This window comes from Saccopteryx bilineata, chromosome 2 (assembly GCF_036850765.1).
Source record: "Saccopteryx bilineata isolate mSacBil1 chromosome 2, mSacBil1_pri_phased_curated, whole genome shotgun sequence".
Taxonomy (NCBI): Eukaryota; Metazoa; Chordata; class Mammalia; order Chiroptera; family Emballonuridae; genus Saccopteryx; species Saccopteryx bilineata.
In genome coordinates, this window is record NC_089491.1 from 20,525,024 (window position 1) to 20,542,798 (window position 17,775).

General features: G+C 53.0%; 1 protein-coding gene across 6 annotated transcripts in view; it reads right to left on the minus strand.

The window, feature by feature from the left end:
- Positions 1–6,113: 6,113 nt before the first annotated feature.
- Positions 6,114–17,775, minus strand: part of COL27A1 (collagen type XXVII alpha 1 chain) — a 137,211-nt gene continuing 125,549 nt past the window's right edge. For 3 of the 6 annotated variants that reach the window (XM_066256419.1, XM_066256422.1, XM_066256417.1), the window contains 10 exons: positions 17,545–17,598; positions 17,352–17,387; positions 17,221–17,238; positions 16,982–17,017; positions 16,650–16,676; positions 14,456–14,521; positions 13,417–13,585; positions 12,330–12,439; positions 10,272–10,490; positions 6,114–8,160 (listed from right to left, as the gene is read on the minus strand). In XM_066256419.1, coding sequence (XP_066112516.1) covers positions 8,014–8,160; positions 10,272–10,490; positions 12,330–12,439; positions 13,417–13,585; positions 14,456–14,521; positions 16,650–16,676; positions 16,982–17,017; positions 17,221–17,238; positions 17,352–17,387; positions 17,545–17,598 — 882 coding nt within the window. In that variant the 3' untranslated portion in view covers positions 6,114–8,013. Of the gene's footprint in view, positions 8,161–10,271; positions 10,491–12,329; positions 12,440–13,416; positions 13,586–14,455; positions 14,522–16,649; positions 16,677–16,981; positions 17,018–17,220; positions 17,239–17,351; positions 17,388–17,544; positions 17,599–17,775 lie in introns of those variants that run through there. The other 3 variants (XM_066256420.1, XM_066256421.1, XM_066256423.1) reach the window with 3 other exon arrangements.

Sequence of the window (17,775 nt, forward strand, 5' to 3'; positions counted from 1 at the left end):
CAACTCAGGTGAGTTTCAGGACTGAATCGGATGGTAGGACACCCAGCTGACATCTGCAGAGGCGGATCACTGCCTATGTGATTGGCCAGAACATTGTTAGCAAAGAGAAATAAAATTTCTCCCTTCCAGTGAATAAATGGAGTGCCTCTCCCCGAAGGAGTGAGGGTCCTCACCATCTTCACTGTCATCAGGCTGCCCCTTAGGGGTCTCACTCTCCTCCCAAAATGCACCCAGCACTCATCCTGAAAGTACGATTTTCTCCACCTTCTTAAGTTTCAAGGATGCATTCGTACCTCTGTGGACTGAGGGTCTGGGCAGCCCTACCTTGCCTGCCCCTTCACTGACCCGGGCACAATGTCCAGAAAAGGTTGACAGGAAAGAAAGAGACGGAAAAGCCATCGCGGCAGTGTAGAGTGGTGGTGGTGTTTGCAGCTGTGTCACTTGCTAGCTGTGTGACCTTGGGCAAGTTACTTCACTTCTCTGTGCCTCAATTTTCCTACCTGTAAAATGGGGACAATAATAGTACCTATTTCACTGGATTATTAGGGAGATTAAATCAGTTCACATTTGTACGATTTTTTTCTTCTTCAATGCTTGTTAAATGAAATGAATTTGCTTCTAAGGGCCCTTTATTTATAACCATCCCTATCAGTTTAATGACAAGCTGCAGTGAGAAGGAAAGATGGATTCTTGCATTCCATATCTACTTCATTGGCTACAAGTTACATCTCACTTCTACAGACATCAAAATGCAAAAATTTGTCTACAGTAGAAGAAAATAGGATATCCCCCCCCCCCCCCGAGCTGGATGAGGAAACAGATGGCGCAGTGAGCTATGGTACACAGTGAAGACAGTGAAGTTCAGATCGCTGGGAAATGCACCCATTTGAAAGGACTCATTTGCTGAGAAAGCCACCTTATCACCTACTTCATCATCAAGGCCAGGGCTGGGCTCTGAGTACAGTGACTAATTCATGGTCTTTCACCTGAGCAGCCACGAAGAAGGTATTGACAGAGCAAACTGTCCTAGTTAGGAGCTTTGTGTTTGGCTGAGGAAATAGCCAGAAAGATGGTTTGCTTAAGTTCAAACCCTGTTTTGTGGTTTGGGGCATCTTACGTAACCTCTTTGGACTTCAGCTCCCTCAGCAGAAGAGCCAAGGTACAGACACGTGTTTCAGAGGGTTATGAATGGACCGAAAACATGCCACGCCCACACGGCCCCCAGTTCACAGTCAGTACGCAAAAAATGTAGCTGCTGTGATGGTGAACGGTGCTGTCGTTGGGTTGAACCACATGAAACTGTGGGTTTTACAGGTTAGAAAAGCAGCTGATATCGTTCATTCTATTTCATACGGCTCACCCTACAATTACAAAACAATAGTTCTGTCTCTGATTGGCAAGCAGGGTCTGGCATAACATCCCCGCTTTGCAAAGGGAGAGACTGAAAGCCCAGAGATAGGGAATGACCCATCCAAGGCCATGTCCCACTCAGGAAGCTTGAACTAGAATCACCTGCTAGCCCCTCCCCTTGCTGCCTGCCCCGGCCTTACTTTCCCAGCACCAGGCTGAAGGGCACTGTGGGATGTGACTTTCCCCGGCTAGAGCTTGATTCATTGTGGATAGAGCAAACACGGCTGGCCTGGGCTTTCCCTTGGAGTCGACCACGTCGGGGAGTTCACCCTTGCTGTCTCCTGACCGTTAGTTGTGCAACAGGAGGTTGGAAACTGCAGGTGCCGCCCACCCGAGCAGAGCTGCCTTCTGTTCCTGACAACGTCCTACCTGCCCCTGCTGGGAAGAGCTGGCATTAACCGGCCAGCTCACGGGAGGCCCTCGTGGAATTCAGACCAGCTGAGGGCTGCGTGCCACAGCTTTAGCGTAGCGTCTCCTTCTTTTCCCTCTGGCCCTTCTTCCTGACTCTCTTGCTCTCCCTTATCTTCAAAGCCACACAGATGCTGCTGATAGGTCTGGAGCCCTGATGGTGGCTGAGACTTCTTTCCTGTCCTCCCTGCTCCGCGGCTGCCTCCTGGGAAGCTCCACTCCAGCGCCCCATTGCAACCTAACCCAACCGGCAAACCCAAGCCGTGCTCTCCTGAGCAAGCCTGTGGCTCGTCCCAGGCCCAGCCTGGCATCCCAGGCCTTCCTACACCCTTAGCACCACTTGAACTACTTCCTGCTCCCCTAATATGCAATGATACCTTCACTACCAGGCCTCAGGAGATGCTGTTCCCTCCCCCGCCTCATGCCCTTCCCCCTCCAGCTAACCTCCATTCATTCTCTCAGTTCAGCTCGGATGATTACCTTTATGTCATAATCAACTTACCTGAGCCATGGGGAACCCAGATAGTTCATTAACTGCTTGAGATGGACATCAGCCTTTTCTCGCCTTTGGACATGAATGGAAACAACAGTTCTTCCCGGGTCTGGAGCCTGCCAGCCTCCGGACTAGAACTATACCAGTGGCTCTCTTGAGTCTCCAGCTTGCCAACACATGTAGCAGATCTTGGGACTTGCCAGCCATCATAATCGTGGGAGCCAATTCCTTATAATAAGTTTCTTTACACACACACACACACACACACACACACACGCACACGCATGCACGCAGGCACATCCTAGTGGTTCCGTTTCTTGGAGGCCTTGATTAATGAATACAGTGTCGCCACCTGCCTCTCCTCCCCTGCTGAACCTGCATCAGCTATGCACCCTTTCTGCTCCCCTTACTCCCTCACACCTGGCCCCTAACCCTTAACAACACAAGCTCCAACTCCTCCATCTGCCTCCACCAGACTCAGAGCCCCCAGTGCACTGCCAGGTCCGCCTCTGTTACCCTAGTGCGCATGCGCGGCTCAGTGCAGAGACAGCGTCTCTGATGCGTGGGCGGGAGGCGAACGAGGACCAGAGCTCCTTGGAGCAATCGTTTAACAGGTTTGAGCGCCTTCGATGGGCTGTATTCTTTGGCTACAGCTGAGAACAAGGTTCATGCCCTGCCCTCACAGAGCTTTCTACGGGGAAAACAGACATTAAAGTGACCGAGCTTTCCCTCTGCACAACGGGAGGCGTGATGGAACAGCTGGGCGAACTTTTGAGAGTGACAGACCCCAGGAATGGGCCATTCGGTCTCGATTTCATTTCTGATTGTTAAAGAAGTGAAAAGAATATTCCTACCTCATTTCTAAGTTTCTTTCTGTTTTTTGTTTTTCCTTCCAATGTTGCAAAAGCACCAGATTTAGGAACTAGGGCAGGGCTGTGATGTCTGGGACTTGACCAGGCATTCAGATCTCCAGGGAGGTTTTCTGGATGGCCGGCCCCATCAGGGTTTGTGATTCAGTAGATTTGGGAAGGGGCTGAAAATATACATTTATCACCAGCTTCCAGGCATAGCTGGTTCTGCCCATCTGAGAACTATCGGTCTAATGCACAGAACAGCACCATCAACAGTCTTCGGTTTGAATCGCAGTTTTGCCTCGACTTCACCAGGGTCACTTGCCCTCTTGGCAATGGCAACGTGTCCCTGAGATGCGGGAGTCACTAAGCCCTTTCAGACCACGAATCCTGGACTTCATGGATGGCGCTCCTGGAGGCACAGAGGGCGGCAGCTCCGGGTGCTCACTGCCGGGGTAGGTACCAGGGTGGGGAGGGTAAGAAGCAGAGGGGGATTTAACGGCGGGTGCACCATGCTTGCGCCCTGGGCCCTGACTTCTGAAGGGCCCCACAAAACCCCAACTCTACACTTTTTTCTAATGACACCAAGTTTGGTTTCATATGTGCAATTTTAACACTAATAGTACATAATATTTTTTATGTATTTAAGAATAAGGTTAACATGTATTTTTATTTTCCCTGTCTATCTTTTTTTTAAGGGGCCCAATATTTTCTTCTGCACCCAGGACCTCAACTGACCTTAATCCGCCTCTGGTAAGAAGACCCAGCTGTATGTAAACGGATGACCTAGAAACTTAGTTAGTTTTTATATTTTCATTCATTCATTCATTCATTCATTTATTTTAGTACACGCATGAGAGGGAGAGAGTGAGGGAGATAGACAGACAGGAAGGGAGAGAGCTGAGAAGCATCAACTCATAGTTGTGTCACTTTAGTTGTTCACTGATTGCTTCTCATACGTGCCATGACCAGAGCACTTCAGCCGAGCCAGTGACCTCTTGCTTAAGTCAGAAACCTTGGGGTCAAGCCAGCGACCATGGTATCATGTCAATGACCCACACTCAAGCCAGCAACCCTGCGCTCAAGCTGGTAAATCCACATTCAAGCCGGTGACCTTGGGGTTTCAAACCTGGGTCCTCAGCATCCCAGGTCAATGCTTTATCCACTGCACCACCACTGGTCAGGCTACAGCTAGTTTAAAAAACATATTATCCCAGGTATGAACTCAACTACTTGCGATTTCTTTCTCCTAGATGAGGACAGAAAAGTTCTGATTCATCCAAGGTCCTTGAGAAGGGTCAGGAGATTTGGGATCCAGGTCCAGCAGATCTAAGTATATCTCAAATATTTTTTTTTTTTTTTTTACAGGAACAGAGAGAGAGTCAGATAGAAGGATAGACAGGGACAGACAGACAGGAACAGAGAGAGATGAGAAGCATCAATCATCAGTTTTTTGTTGCGACACCGTAGTTGTTCATTGATTGCTTTCTCACATGTGCCATGACTGCGGGCCTTCAGCAGACTGAGTAACCCCCTGCTCGAGCCAGTGACCTTGGGTCCATGCTAGTGAGCTTTTTGCTTAAGCCAGATGAGCCCGCGCTCAAGCTGGCAACCCTAGGGTCTCGAACCTGGGTCCTTCCGCATCCCAGTCCGATGCTCTATCCACTGCGCCACCGCCTGGTCAGGCTATCTCAAATATTGAAGGGGACATACTTAAGCTAAAAATCTACTTATCGTTAATCTGAAACTCAAGTGTATCTGGGTGTCCTATATTTTATTCACTAAATCTAGCTACCTCTATCTCCCAGATTCTCACTTCTTCCAAGGCGGGTGTTGTGGCTTCTCTCAAAAACCTCACAGATAAGAATTGCTCATATTGAAGCATAATCAACAATTATCAAAAGAGGGGTAACAACCCAATGTCCATCGATGGATGAATGGATAAACAAAATGTGTTCTGTCCGCATAACGGGATATTAGTCATGGAAAGGAATGATGTATTGATACATGCTAAATGAACGCAGTCAGTCCCAAGAGATCATAGATTGTATGATTACACTTATATGAAACAGTTAGGGTAGCAAAGCCATAGGAAGAAAGCAGGTTAGTGGTTTTCCGGGGGCTTGGGCAGGGGGAATGGGCAGTGACTGCTTCAGGGAAATAGAGGGGACTTTTTGGTGGGGGATGACAAAAATGTTCGGTAACTAACCAGTGGTGATGGCTGCACAACACTGTGGAGGTACTAAAATATCATTAACAGTGAGTTTTACATTACATGTAATTTTTTACCACATTAAAAATAATAAAAAAAGGACTTGCCATGTAAAACTCAGCAGACCGCCTCCCTGTATATTACGGGGTGAATCGGGTCTCCCAAAAAGCTATGTTGAAGTCCTAACCACATTACCTGGGAGTGTGGGCCTTCCTTGGACATAGGGTCATTGCAGAAGTCATCAAGTTAAGACGAGGTCCTTACCCAAAATTGACTGCTGTCCTTATAAAACTATGTGAATACAGAGACATGCAGGGAGAATGTCATGGGACTACGGAGGCGGGGATCGAGGTGCCAAGCCAAGCAAGGCATGGGACCACCTGCAGCTGGCCGAGGTCAGGGCCCTCCCCCAGGGGCGTCAGAGGGATGGTGGCCCGACCAGTACGTCTATTTCAAATTTCTAGCCCCTAGAACTGGGAGAGGATGCATTCTGGTTGTCTTAAGCTGGCAGGTTGGGGGTACAGTTACAGCAGCCCTAAGAAACCGAGGCACTACACAACCTGGGTGCCCTCATTTTAGTGCCACCACCTCCCGTTAAGGTGCAGTTACGTCTCACTCTGCACCCCCTCCTACGGGAGAAGCAGGGCATCCCCTGAGCGTCTCCCCTCCCCCACCCTCCAGCCCCGCCAGAAGCCTCCCTCTGGGCTTTGCAAAGAAGCACACGGCCACAGATCTGTCATTCCATTGCCTCAGTTTTAAATATTTATTTAAAATCCAGAAGGGAAAAGGAGAGACGGGACCCACTGGGGTTTTAACACACTGACATGTGGACAGAGACATCAATGAGGACAGCAGAGAAACCCAAGAACGAGACAGAGGCCAGGTGGAGACTGACAGCGTGGGGGTACCGCGGGCCGGGCTGAGGCCCGAACTGCTACAAAAGTGCCCTTCCGTGGGCGCTTCTGGGCTGGGGCCAGAGGGCGAGGGGTATGGCACGTGTCGGGGGGAGGGGGGGCCAGAGTGAGGTATTAAAGAATGCAGGTCAAATCCAATTCCCAAAGAGACACAACTTCAGGGGAAGAAAAAGAAAAAGACAAATAGACTTTCACATAAAATTTCGCCTTCTATAAAAATAATTTCATAGTTCAAATAACCTCAAAGTCCAACCTGGGTGCTGACGGGTTCAGGGATATAGGTAGGACAACTCAGGCGACACGGAACATCCCTCGCGCACTGAGCTCCGAGGTTCCCATGGTCCTTCTTTTTCCTCAGCCCGCATTTGCACTTGGCGCGGAAGACGCTGTGTGTCCATAGAATTTGATGGCAATGCCAAAGCAAGCGTGATGACTGCATCTCCAGCGCACAAGCTCCTGGAAGGGAGGGCCGTAGTGGATGATGGTTTGTGGCTTTGTGAGGTGGTTCCGTGCCTATGTCCCATCTCCGAGGTCAGCCATGACCCACTGCTGCTCCTGTAACTCGTTTCTTCAAGGTCGAGGCTTCTGCCAGGACTCACCAGTCTAGATGGCCCCCTCCAAGCCAGACTCCCCTCAGGGGTCATGAAGGGCCAAGTCAAGATCCTTCACCTGCAGGCCTCCCCCTGCCTTAAGAGGACAAACATTTCAATGTCCATAAGTTAAAGGTCAATCTTACTACTTCTGTTTCTGGTAGGTGGTGTGTGTGTGTGTGTGTTGTTTTTGTTTTGTTTTGTTTTTTTGCTTTGCTTTTTTTTTTCCTTTTTCTTTTCCCCTTCCCCCCCCTACCCACTCTCCTTACCAGATAACCTGATGAGCACAAGGGTGACATTAGGAAAATTAAAAAAATTCCCCAAACTTTTCATTTGGAGAAGAGAGGAAAATGTGGACGCTCGCCCACATCGAAATACTTCTTCAAAGTCTGTGGCAAAAATGGTAGCACCTTCAGAATCTTAAATAGAGTTTGGTTTGGTTTTGTTCTTTTAAAAAAAAAAAGATCACGTACACTAAGAGACAATTGTGAGCACCAGCGATTGATTTCACAGTGGGAGGTAGCAAACGTGGCGGCCCCCAGCCCCGAGGGCCTCCGCCCCCCTGGCCTCCTGTGCTCCCCACCCCGCTGCTCTTTCTCACACCGTCTGTCTTCACCTCTTCCCCCAGGTGAAAAAAAAAAATAGTAACGCACCTTCTTTGTGTCTGTTTAAATAAAATAGATATAGTTCTTTCTTTCCTTTACTCCTTTTTTCATGCCTCCTCTCTAATATTGCACGTCATAGCTCCCTGGCCGGGGCCAGCTGCCCCCTGCCCTCAAGCGGGCCAGAACGTGGGGGGCCCTTGCCTGGGCAGGAAGCTGCGGGGGAACGGGGTGCTGCAGAGCTGGGAGACAGGCCGTGGGGCTCAGGCGGGCTGCGGAGCCAGCTTGCTCCGGCTGGCTCGTCGGTTGGTCCTTGGAGCTGGGCTGGTATCACCCTGTTCCCTGCTGCCCCCCCAGCCGCTTCTACTGGGCCTGGGCGACAACATCTGGGGCCTGCCCTAGGATCCTCCGGCAGGGGGGCTGCCCCGCCTGGGCCCACCTGCCCCTAAGTGCCCTCCCTGTGCCGCCGCCTTCTCCTCCTCCTCCTCCTCTTCCCTCCACCTCAAGGCCTAGAGGAACCCGGAGGTCAGAGGTCAGAGGAAGCATGCAGGTCCAACTTCCAGGCGGTACCGCTTCCCTGATGAGGCAGGAGGGAGGTTGTCCACACTGACGATGGGCAGCTGCTGGGGGTCCTGGGTCCTGAAGGTGAAGAGCGTCTGATGCCAGCGGCCATCCTGGACCTGAGGGCAGAAGGAAAAGGGGACACATGTATCCATCACGGTCACTGTCATGCGTCATGGGCATTTCCCTGGCACCTCTCCTCACACTTTCTTTTTTTTTTTTAATTTTATTTTATTTATTCATTTTAGAGGAGAGAGAGAGGGAGAGAGAGAGAGACAGAGAGGAGAGAGAGACAAGGGGGAGGAGCTGGAAGCATCAACTCCCATATGTGCCTTGACCAGGCAAGCCCAGGGTTTTGAACCAGTGACCTCAGCATTTCCAAGCTGACGCTTTATCCACTGCGCCACCACAGGTCAGGCCTCTCCTCACACTTTCTAACGGCCACATGGTATGTCACCATAGCATTAACCTGGTGCTTCTACTCCCTGTATTTTTTTTTTTTGCATTTTTCGGAAGCTGGAAACGGGGAGGCAGTCAGACAGACTCCCGCATGTGCCCACCAGGATCCACCCAGCACGCCCACCAGGGGGCGATGCTCTGCCCATCTGGGGCATCGCTCTGTTGCATCCAGAGCCATTCTAGAGCCTGAGGCAGAGGCCATAGAGCCATCCTCAGCGCCCGGGCCATCTTTGCTCCAATGGAGCCTTGGCTGCGGGAGGGGAAGAGAGAGACAGAGAGGAAGGAGAGGGGGATGAGTGCATCTCCTGTGTGCCCTGGCCGGGAATCGAACCCAGGACTCCTGCACTCCAGGCCGATGCTCTACCACTGAGCCAACCGGCCAGGGCCTACTCCCTGTATTTTTTATGCGTAATGCTGTAATGACTATCATTGTACTAAGCTTTTGTGCACATTCTTCATTATTTCCATAAAACAGATTCTAGTAGATTTGCTGGATCAAAGGAGAGGCACATTTCTGAAGCCTGGGAGGCAGTTTTCAAAACAGCTTGGTGTAAGCATGTTAGTTGCCCCACACCCTCACGAACATTGTATATTACCAGTTTTGTTTAATCTTGTGAAACTGGTTTTGTTCTTTTTTTTTTTTCTTCTTCTTGACAACTTTCTGTCTCTCTCTCCCCCAACGACCCACCCTGTTTAACCAAAAAATGTTAAGAAATGAAACTAATGGAGGCAGAGGGTAGAGGTACATCCTTGTTATAGTAATTAAATATATAGAAATATAAAAAAATATGGAAGATATATAAAAGTAATTAAGATATATTATTAAAATTAATTAAGGAAATTAAATAAAGTTATGCTGTCTGGATAAGAATTAATGTAGTGTGTGCAGCTGTGATAAACAGACTGACTTTGGAGCAGGGCCCAGTTAGTGTGTGAAGTTACACATAGATAAGTAGCTTGATGTCATAACTCTGTAAGTTAACGTAAATAAGAAGCTTCCCTGGGAACATCTTAAAAAGTGGGTTGATGTGACATTTCAGTAGATTAACATAAAAGGGGCTCCCTGCAAGGAGCTCCCAAAAGGTGGTTTGAGGTGATAATGCTGTAGATTGACAGCTGTTAGAAGGCGTTGGCCAGAAAAGGTACTATAGCTGAGGGGCCCCCTGCTGTGGTAGTCACCCAGACTCCAACGTGAACATGGACTGTCTCCAGGCCGCTCTGAGCTCTGACCAAAGACAGCCCAGAGGAGCACGCCGACAGGGCCCCCTTCAGCTGTACCCAGGCACGCCAAAAGGATTTGTGAGTAATAAATTGCCTGTGTGATTCTTGCAACTAACTTTATGTGTCGGTCTCGTGCTTTTCCTTCAGTGGCAGTTGGTGTCAGCACTGATTAGTAGCATCCTCCTAGCCGCCTCAAGAATAGTCTTGAAGAGGCTGCCAGCCCTGCTGATAAGCAGGAGTGGCCCACTGCACGGGGAAGTCGAATCAGGGACCCCTGATTGACATAAAGCTTGGACTCTACTGGGACAATCCTCCTAGAAGCAGCCTCGCAAATAAGTGCCGTATCTACCCGCCTGTAAAATTTACCAGCCCAGACCCTCCCTCAGAAGAGAGAAATGTGAATAAAAGCAATTTTATAAAATTGTCATAAAAAATTATTACACAAATGTAAAAGCTATTTGTATCATGCTATACGTTCTAGTGTAAAATACAATTTTAAAATAAAACCACATTTTTCCACTTGTCCTCGCACGAGGGGCCTGTGGGTTACCTTGCAGCCATCCATCGACACTTCCGGCCTGAACTGACCCCCGGCTTCAAAGATCTGCCCGTTCCAGGCGCGGAAGCGCACAGCCTGTTTGGCTGGGGTCTTCCCGGTGCCCTCCTGCCACACGGTCATGTTAAGGCAGTGGATGGTGATATGCTGTGTCACCTCGGAGCTTAGCAGGTGCAGAAAATTCATCTGGACCCGGCTGACGGCAAACTCAACCTGTGGAGGAGGCACAGCGGAGGGGTTGGGTCTGGTGTGGATGCCCCCAGCTCCCAGAGGATCAGGGATAAGCCCTTTCCCGGAAACATTTCCCACCCATGTTCCCAGACGTGTGTCCATATGAAAGACAGGGACAGGGAGGCCTGTGTGAGCTGGTCCACAGCCAAGGAGCAACAAGGAACGGGAAGAACCAAGGCCGGCCCGACACCAGGGTCAGAGCCGTGAGGGTCCTGCCGCGATCGGATCCGCCCACCCCCTCCGTGTGGGGGGCGGGGTCTTTAGAGCCCAGCTGGGGTCCAGAGGGCCAGGCCAGAGGATCTTGCCCAAGAGTCAGAGGCTTTCCGAGTGCACAGGAAACAAGAAGCACTCTTCCTGTCCTGTCTAAGTAAGTCCCCACATCCCTGTGGGGATGGGATGGGTAGAAATGCCAGACCTGACAACCACATAGGACAGGGTCTGTGGCCTCAGTGGTCTAGTGAGATCCCTGATGGTTGGAGTTTCTCTGCTTTTATAAAGCGAGTACCTGACTTAAGCTTTGAGCCCATCCACCTCACAGGTGGCCGGCCATCTCTGGTAAAGGGCCAGACCACCTCCCCCCACAGAGGCTCTTTTGTTTTCGAGATTCTGGTTGCTTTCAGCAACTGAGCCTTTGGGCCACTTGTCCGTTCCCTTCCTGTGCCTCACCTTCCCACTGTTAGGTTTTAAATCCACCAATAGCATGAGCCCACAGGTCCCCGGGCGCCTGGGACCTCCCTGTATGGCCCCAGGTGTGCTATGTCATTTCCGGTCCTGTGAGTAATCAACCTTTATTTTTTCCTAAGTTTCCTGATAGTTTTATTGCCAAAGGGCATCCTGCAAACATAATAAAAACCACGAGGGCCAGTCCAACCATAACAATGGTTATTGGTGGATTAAGATCGGCACAAAACAGTGGTTTGTTGCTCCCGATGGGGATGGCGACTCACACGGGCAGTCACGCTGCCAACCCAGGTGCCAACTCCAGCCTCAGCCCTCTGCCAGGTGGGTCTGCCATGTGGCCCCCAATCCTCAGAGTGAGAGGGAAAAGGACCTACTGGCCCGTGAGCTCTGGAGGTGGGGGCAGCGATGGGGCTGCTGTGTTTTGTGTCGAATACTAGCACCTGGCACATGGAAGGGGCTCAACTGGTTGACCAGCTGGCTCGCCTAGACAGTCTCAAGCTCTGGGTCTGAGATAATCAGCACAGGCTCCCAGGAGCTGCTGGGAAGGGATGCAAGGTGCTCTGGGTCCCTGCCTCCCCTGCAACCGGAGCTGCTCTTCTCAGCGCAGCACAAATTGTCCCATATGCACGAGCAGTCAGTGCAGACCCACAGGGCACTGCTGGAGGCCCTGGGCGGGGGAGTGGTCCCGCCCCACTGCCACCGCCTGCCTTGGCTGCTTGTTGAGATGCCCTGAGCCACCTAAAATTCTCAGCCCAGAGATGGGCACCTGGTAAGCAGGCAGCAGCCATTCGTTTAATATTTGCACACACAGGCTGGCGGCGTGTCCCAAGGGAGCGGCCCCCTGACTGCTGTTGTGCTGATGGTTCACGGTCCTCGCAGTCGGGACAGCTTGGCCGACTGTGCCGTTTTAGGTATTAGGCAGAACGTCCTATTTGAAGAAGGGACCATTAGCATCACACATATCAAAGCGGTTTGGAGGTAGAACAATTCCTCCCCAATTTATAGATGAAGAAACTGAGGTTCAAAACTGAGAGGTGACTTCTCCAAGGCCATGCAGCAAGACCTAAACCAGGATGGGGTGTGGCCGGGTCAGGGTGCAGAGAGAGAGCCCGCCCACGGGGGACGGGAGGAGGTGGGCACCTTGGAGGCCGTGATGGGCTTGAGACACGTCTGCCCACCGTGGGTGAAGTTGCAGGAGACTTCAATGGTGTCGGACGAGCAGCCGAGGTTTGGATCGACCCAGTAGGTACCTGCAGGGAGCGATGGGGCGCTGGTGTATGAACGCAGGAAGGGGCCCAGTGGTTGGTTCTGCAGGTGGGCCCCGCACCTCAGGACCCCAAAGCCCCATTTGGATGTAAACTCAGGAAGGGGAGGGGAGAGAACAGGGATTCTGTGAGCCACAGCTCTCTGAGTAGAGCTCACATACGGCAGAGCCGCCGCCGCCGCCCGTGTGGCACACGGCTGAGCATTTGACCTGTGGCCACTGGGAAATGCTCACTTTGCACAAGGGACAACTGAGGCTGAGCCACTGGCCCAAGGGATTTAGGGGTGATCTAGTGGAATGGGTTCTACGCCGAGGCCAGTGACTCTCCTAGGGGCTGGCCGGGGAGGGGCAGAAGTCAGGGCTTCCACCCCTGCTGCTGGCATCTGGTCTCCCCACTGGGCTTCTGAGGGCGCCAAAGGCCCTGCCGCTGAAGGAGTAGGACAACGGGCCACTAGACCACCTTCTCGTGCAGCAGAGGGAGGAGGGCGCGGGGCGCTGCGGTGGCTCGCCCAGCTCACAGGGCTGACAGGGAGCTCAGGTTTGTCTGTCTCCAAAGCTGTGGTCCTTCCACGGACCGCACGTGCTCACACAGGGAGAAGAGAGTGGGGCGAGGTGCAGAGCCCACTCCCCGCCCCAGCCTCGTCCAGCCCTCCGGGGCTTTTCCTGCCGAAGCTCGTGTTGCTGCGCTACAAGGGGGGGCCCCGGCCTGGCGACCTGTGGGTTCTGGGAGGGTGGAACTACTCCCCGGTTTCCCACTGTGTCCCCCCCACCCCCAGGAAGCACGAGGCCTGGCATTCAGGGGCTCAATGACTGCTGGTTGAGGGAATAAATGACTGACCATGTGCCTATGTCTCTGAGGACAGAAACTTGGCCTCGATGAGCCCAGTTCCCCCTGGAGCCCCTCCGCCCCATCCCACCCCACCCCTGGGGCAGGAAAACCTCTCTCCAGACAGGCCCTCCTACCATCTGCCACCTTCTGCTCACAGTCCATGAGGTCCCGGCAGACCCGGGCAGGGTTCTCTTTGGTGCCCAGGGGCGTCTTAATGCTCTGGATGAGGTTGCTGAGGTAGTGTAAGGTTTTAAAGATCTCCCCTCCCTGGTCCAGCACCAGTCGGTCCGGGTGGCTGTAAACCTGATGTGAAGAGAGAGGGTGCCATCGGCCCCTTGAGGTCCTGGAGCCTCCACAATCCCAAGTCCTTGACACTTTGGGGACATCTCTGAGGCCTTAGGGACATGCTTGGCTCAGGGGTTGGGTCTGCTCTACTTAGGTAAAGAAACTGGGGTCCGGGGATGGAGGGGGAGGTTGGTGCTGCCGTGGGGGCCTAGAGCTGGGTCCCTGGGGCAGGACGGCAGGCCTCTGTGAGCAAGGCAGACAAGCGGTGCGGAACACTGGGGAACGGCCCCAAATCCTGCTAGGAAGGGGTGATGGAGGTCTCTCCACTGACCCCTACTCTCATGGAAGGAAGATAACGGCTCCTCCATGCCGCCCTTTCCCGTGGGTTGTGAGCCTGAAAGGGCAGGCTGGGCACCAGCTCTCCTGGCATCGAACCCAGGAAGCAAATGGAAATGTGTGTCGGCCCTCTGAGCTGGGATGACGGGTGGGGGTGAGTTCCCCATCTCGGGAAGGAGACAAGGCACTCTTGAGGGGGGTTTGACTAGATGACACCGAGACCTCCTCAGCCCGGAGTCTTAGAGTTGAGTTGTCCCGAACCATGGAAGCTGCTTTGCACTGGGCCAGGCAAGCACCTCTTCCTGACTCAGGCCAGCAAGAACTCTGATACTCTGGGAGGCCTTTGGAGGGGCTGGCTGTGTGACCTTGGAGGTGTTGCCGTCTCCTCTGAGCCTCAGCAACAACCCTCCCCCATCTGTGGTTGCAAGATGCCATCGAGGGTCATAACATGCTCGGTGCAGGCCATGTGGAGGGGGGCATGAGCACACGTGGGCACAGTACTTCCGCTTGCCCCAGGAAGGGATCCCACTCGGGCGGGGCTCCAGGTGGTACCTCTGCTCTCAGTGCTCCACTGGTGTCCATCCACGTCTGGAAAGCTGCCCCGAGGTCAGCTTGCTGCTGGGCAGGGGGAAGACAGGGTGTGCATCCTGGACCCCCAGACTCACCAAGCAGGAGCCCCAGGGTCTGAGCACGCACTCTCCCACCCCACCATCCCCAGCAAGATCCTGGCCAAGACACACGCCCTCTGTGGAACTCTGTTCTTCCTCCCCTTTAAAGCAGTCAGGGTGGGGGCCCTTCCACGCCCTTCATCCAGGCACTTTTTTTTTTTTTTTTTTTTTTTACAGAGACAGAGAGAGTCAGAGGGATAGACAGGGACAGACAGACAGGAATGGAGAGAGATGAGAAGCATCAATCATCAGTTTTTCATTGCGCGTTGCAACACCTTAGTTGTTCATTGATTGCTTTCTCATATGTGCCTTGACCGCAGGCCTTCAGCAGACCAAGTAACCCCTTGCTGGAGCCAGCGACCTTGGGTTCAAGCTGGTAGGCTTTTTGCTCAAACCAGATGAGCCCACGCTCAAGCTGGCGACCTCGGGGTCTCGAACCTGGGTCCTCTGCATCCCAGTCCGACGCTCTATCCACTGCGCCACCGCCTGGTCAGGCCCTCCAGGCACTTTGATAATTTTCCACTGTCTTTAGGATTAAGTCCAAACTCCTCAGCATGGTTACAAGACCCAGCCTGGGTGCTGTAGTCTCTGGTCTCTCTCGCTCCTTTCTCCCACATCTACTCTGTGAATAACACACTACCATAATTCTAAGTTCCTAAATCCAATGCTCTATCTAGCCACAGGGCCTTAGCACATGCTGCTCCCTTCCCTGGAATACTCTTTCTCCCTCCAATGTTCCATCTGGCTAACCCCTTTTCCAGGGGTTCTCAGCCAGGGGCAATGTTCCCCCTAGTGGACATTTGACAATACCTTGAGACAGTTTTAGCTACCGCAACTGGAGGGGGGATGCTACTGGCATCTAATGGGTAGAAGCCAGGGATGCTGCTAAATATCCTACAATGCACAGGACAGTCACTCCCTGCAAAGAATCATCTAGTCCCAGATGTCAGTAGCCGTGCCCTAATGCTGTGCACCCAGGCTAGGCACAGACCCCTCTCTCTCTATGCCTACAGCACCTGGTTTCTCATTTGGCTTGCACTGTCATTGTCTAACACACACTTGGACCTCCAACCCTCGCACCAGGCTGTCCAGAGCACACTGCAGTCTTGCCATGGAAACAGCAAGAGGTTCAGAGCTGGGACTCTGAAGGTAGTACTTCACAAGTTTAAATCCCAGCCTTGCCACGTATTAATGACATAATCTAGGGCAAGTTGTATAACCTCTATGCCTCAGTCCTCCCATCTTGGAAATGGGCATGATAATATCACTAATGAACTGTTGAGGGGAATAAATGGGTCAATACATATTAAGTTACTTCTAATGGTATCTAGCCTACAACAATCGATGCGGTTAGTATTAAAAATTTCAAAATCCTCTCATTTTCCATTTCTTAGAGGGAAAGTGCTTTCTGAGACCTCCCACTTTCCATCGGCTGGCTTCCTCAGTTAGTGGGAGGGTACCGGGAGCGGCCGGCTCTCCCTCCATTTGGTGAATGAGGCAGGAGGACCCGAGAGAAGCTGAGACAAGACAGATGGGAGATTCTGAGTGGCTCGTGGCTCAAGGGTTCCCTCCCCGTTCAGTCTTTCCCCTTGGCCACTTCCTGCGACACTGTCAGGGCCTGATGCTAACGGCGGATCAGCTCAGTGTTAACACGAGGAAGGACTCAGCAGGGGGTTGGGGAGGGGGCCATGCTTTCAGACAGGGTCACGGTGCCCACCAGGGAGGGAACACAGGGCCCCAGGCTGCTCCCTCCTGGACTCGGAATCTGATATGGAGGAGTCCTCAGCTGTCAGCAATCTGTACAAGCGAGCCGACAGGACGCAGGAGCCCAGCAGTCAGAGTGTCCTCCTGGGTTCAGTCAGGGCCACAAACCAACTAAAGTCTGGGTTTCCCACCTCCAGCCCAGGGCTCTTTCTGCAGCGTCTGGGTCTAGGGGCCAATAGCAAGTGACAAAAGGACATAGGCATCCCCAGTCCCAGTTTAGGGTGCTAGCCACCCTGGCCAGAGAGGGGTCGCTGCCAAACTAGCTCCTCCCGGGCCTTACCCAAGTAAACCAAGGGGAACGTTCTCCAACTTACAAAGTGGACAGGGCTCCCTGGAGGGCCCTGTGGAAAAAGAGACGGGGTCAGTACTGGCTGGGGACTTGGGGCCGGAGTCCTGGGGGCTGGCAAGGGACGAGAGGGGCTAGCCGGGGCCAGAAGACCCACGAAGCTGGTGTCTGCTCTTGCACAGGCCTGGCCCCACTGGGATGGTCTAGATTCCCCTAAAAGCCTGTGCAGCATGAGGAGCTCATGCGTCCTCTAAGGTCAGGGCCAAGACAAGTGCCAGCTGGCAAACCCTTGGGTCTCATTCAAAGGAACCGCACCTCCTGCCCCAGAGCCCAATGGGCACTGAGCATGCCGTTACCTACCGGTGGGCCAGGTCGCCCTCTGGGGCCGGGAGGACCCTGGAGGAAGAGGGGAACAGTGAGGCCCTGGCCAAACGCCTTTAGTCTTCCCCCACCCCGGGCCTCCAGGAGCAGACCTAAGACCCAGAGACAACGATGGCCCTGGCGTGGATGGGTACAGACTGGATGACTGAGGTCCAGCGATCCAGTGCCTGTCCAGTCCCGGTCCCCCACCCGCCAGCCCTCACGCACAGCCCACTCACCCTCGGACCTTGCAATCCCTGGATGGAGACAGAAGCAGGGAGAGAGAGTTAGGGACCCAGGCTGAGCCGTGCTCACATCCCATGAGCCACCCCACCCGCCCCTGCGGTGCTGCCCCAGCCCATCCACTCACCAGGTTCCCCTGGCTGCCTTTGTTGCCCTTCGGACCCTGCAATAAACCATGGCCCAGTGAGAAAGGGCTCAGAGGGAAGCCCCATTTCTCCGATGCATAAACCAAGGCTCAAACTAGCCCACAGGCACAGAGACATTCCGGAAGCAGGAAGGCAAGGGGAACCAGTGGTCTTTGGCCAACCTCCTGAACATACCGGGCGTCCTGAAGGTCCCAAGATGCCGAGGGGCCCCGTGATGCCTTCGTTTCCCTACAGGAGAGAGAAAGGCTTGTGTGCCCTTGTCCCAGGGGCAGGAGGGGAGAAGGTGCTCTGAGCATCCCAAGGGAAGAGACTGTAGACTTCCTGAAGCAGGGGCCAGGTCATGCACCTCCTGGACCCTCCTATGTTCCCGGGGGTGGGCTTCAGGAGTGGGGGGGGGGGAGGGGA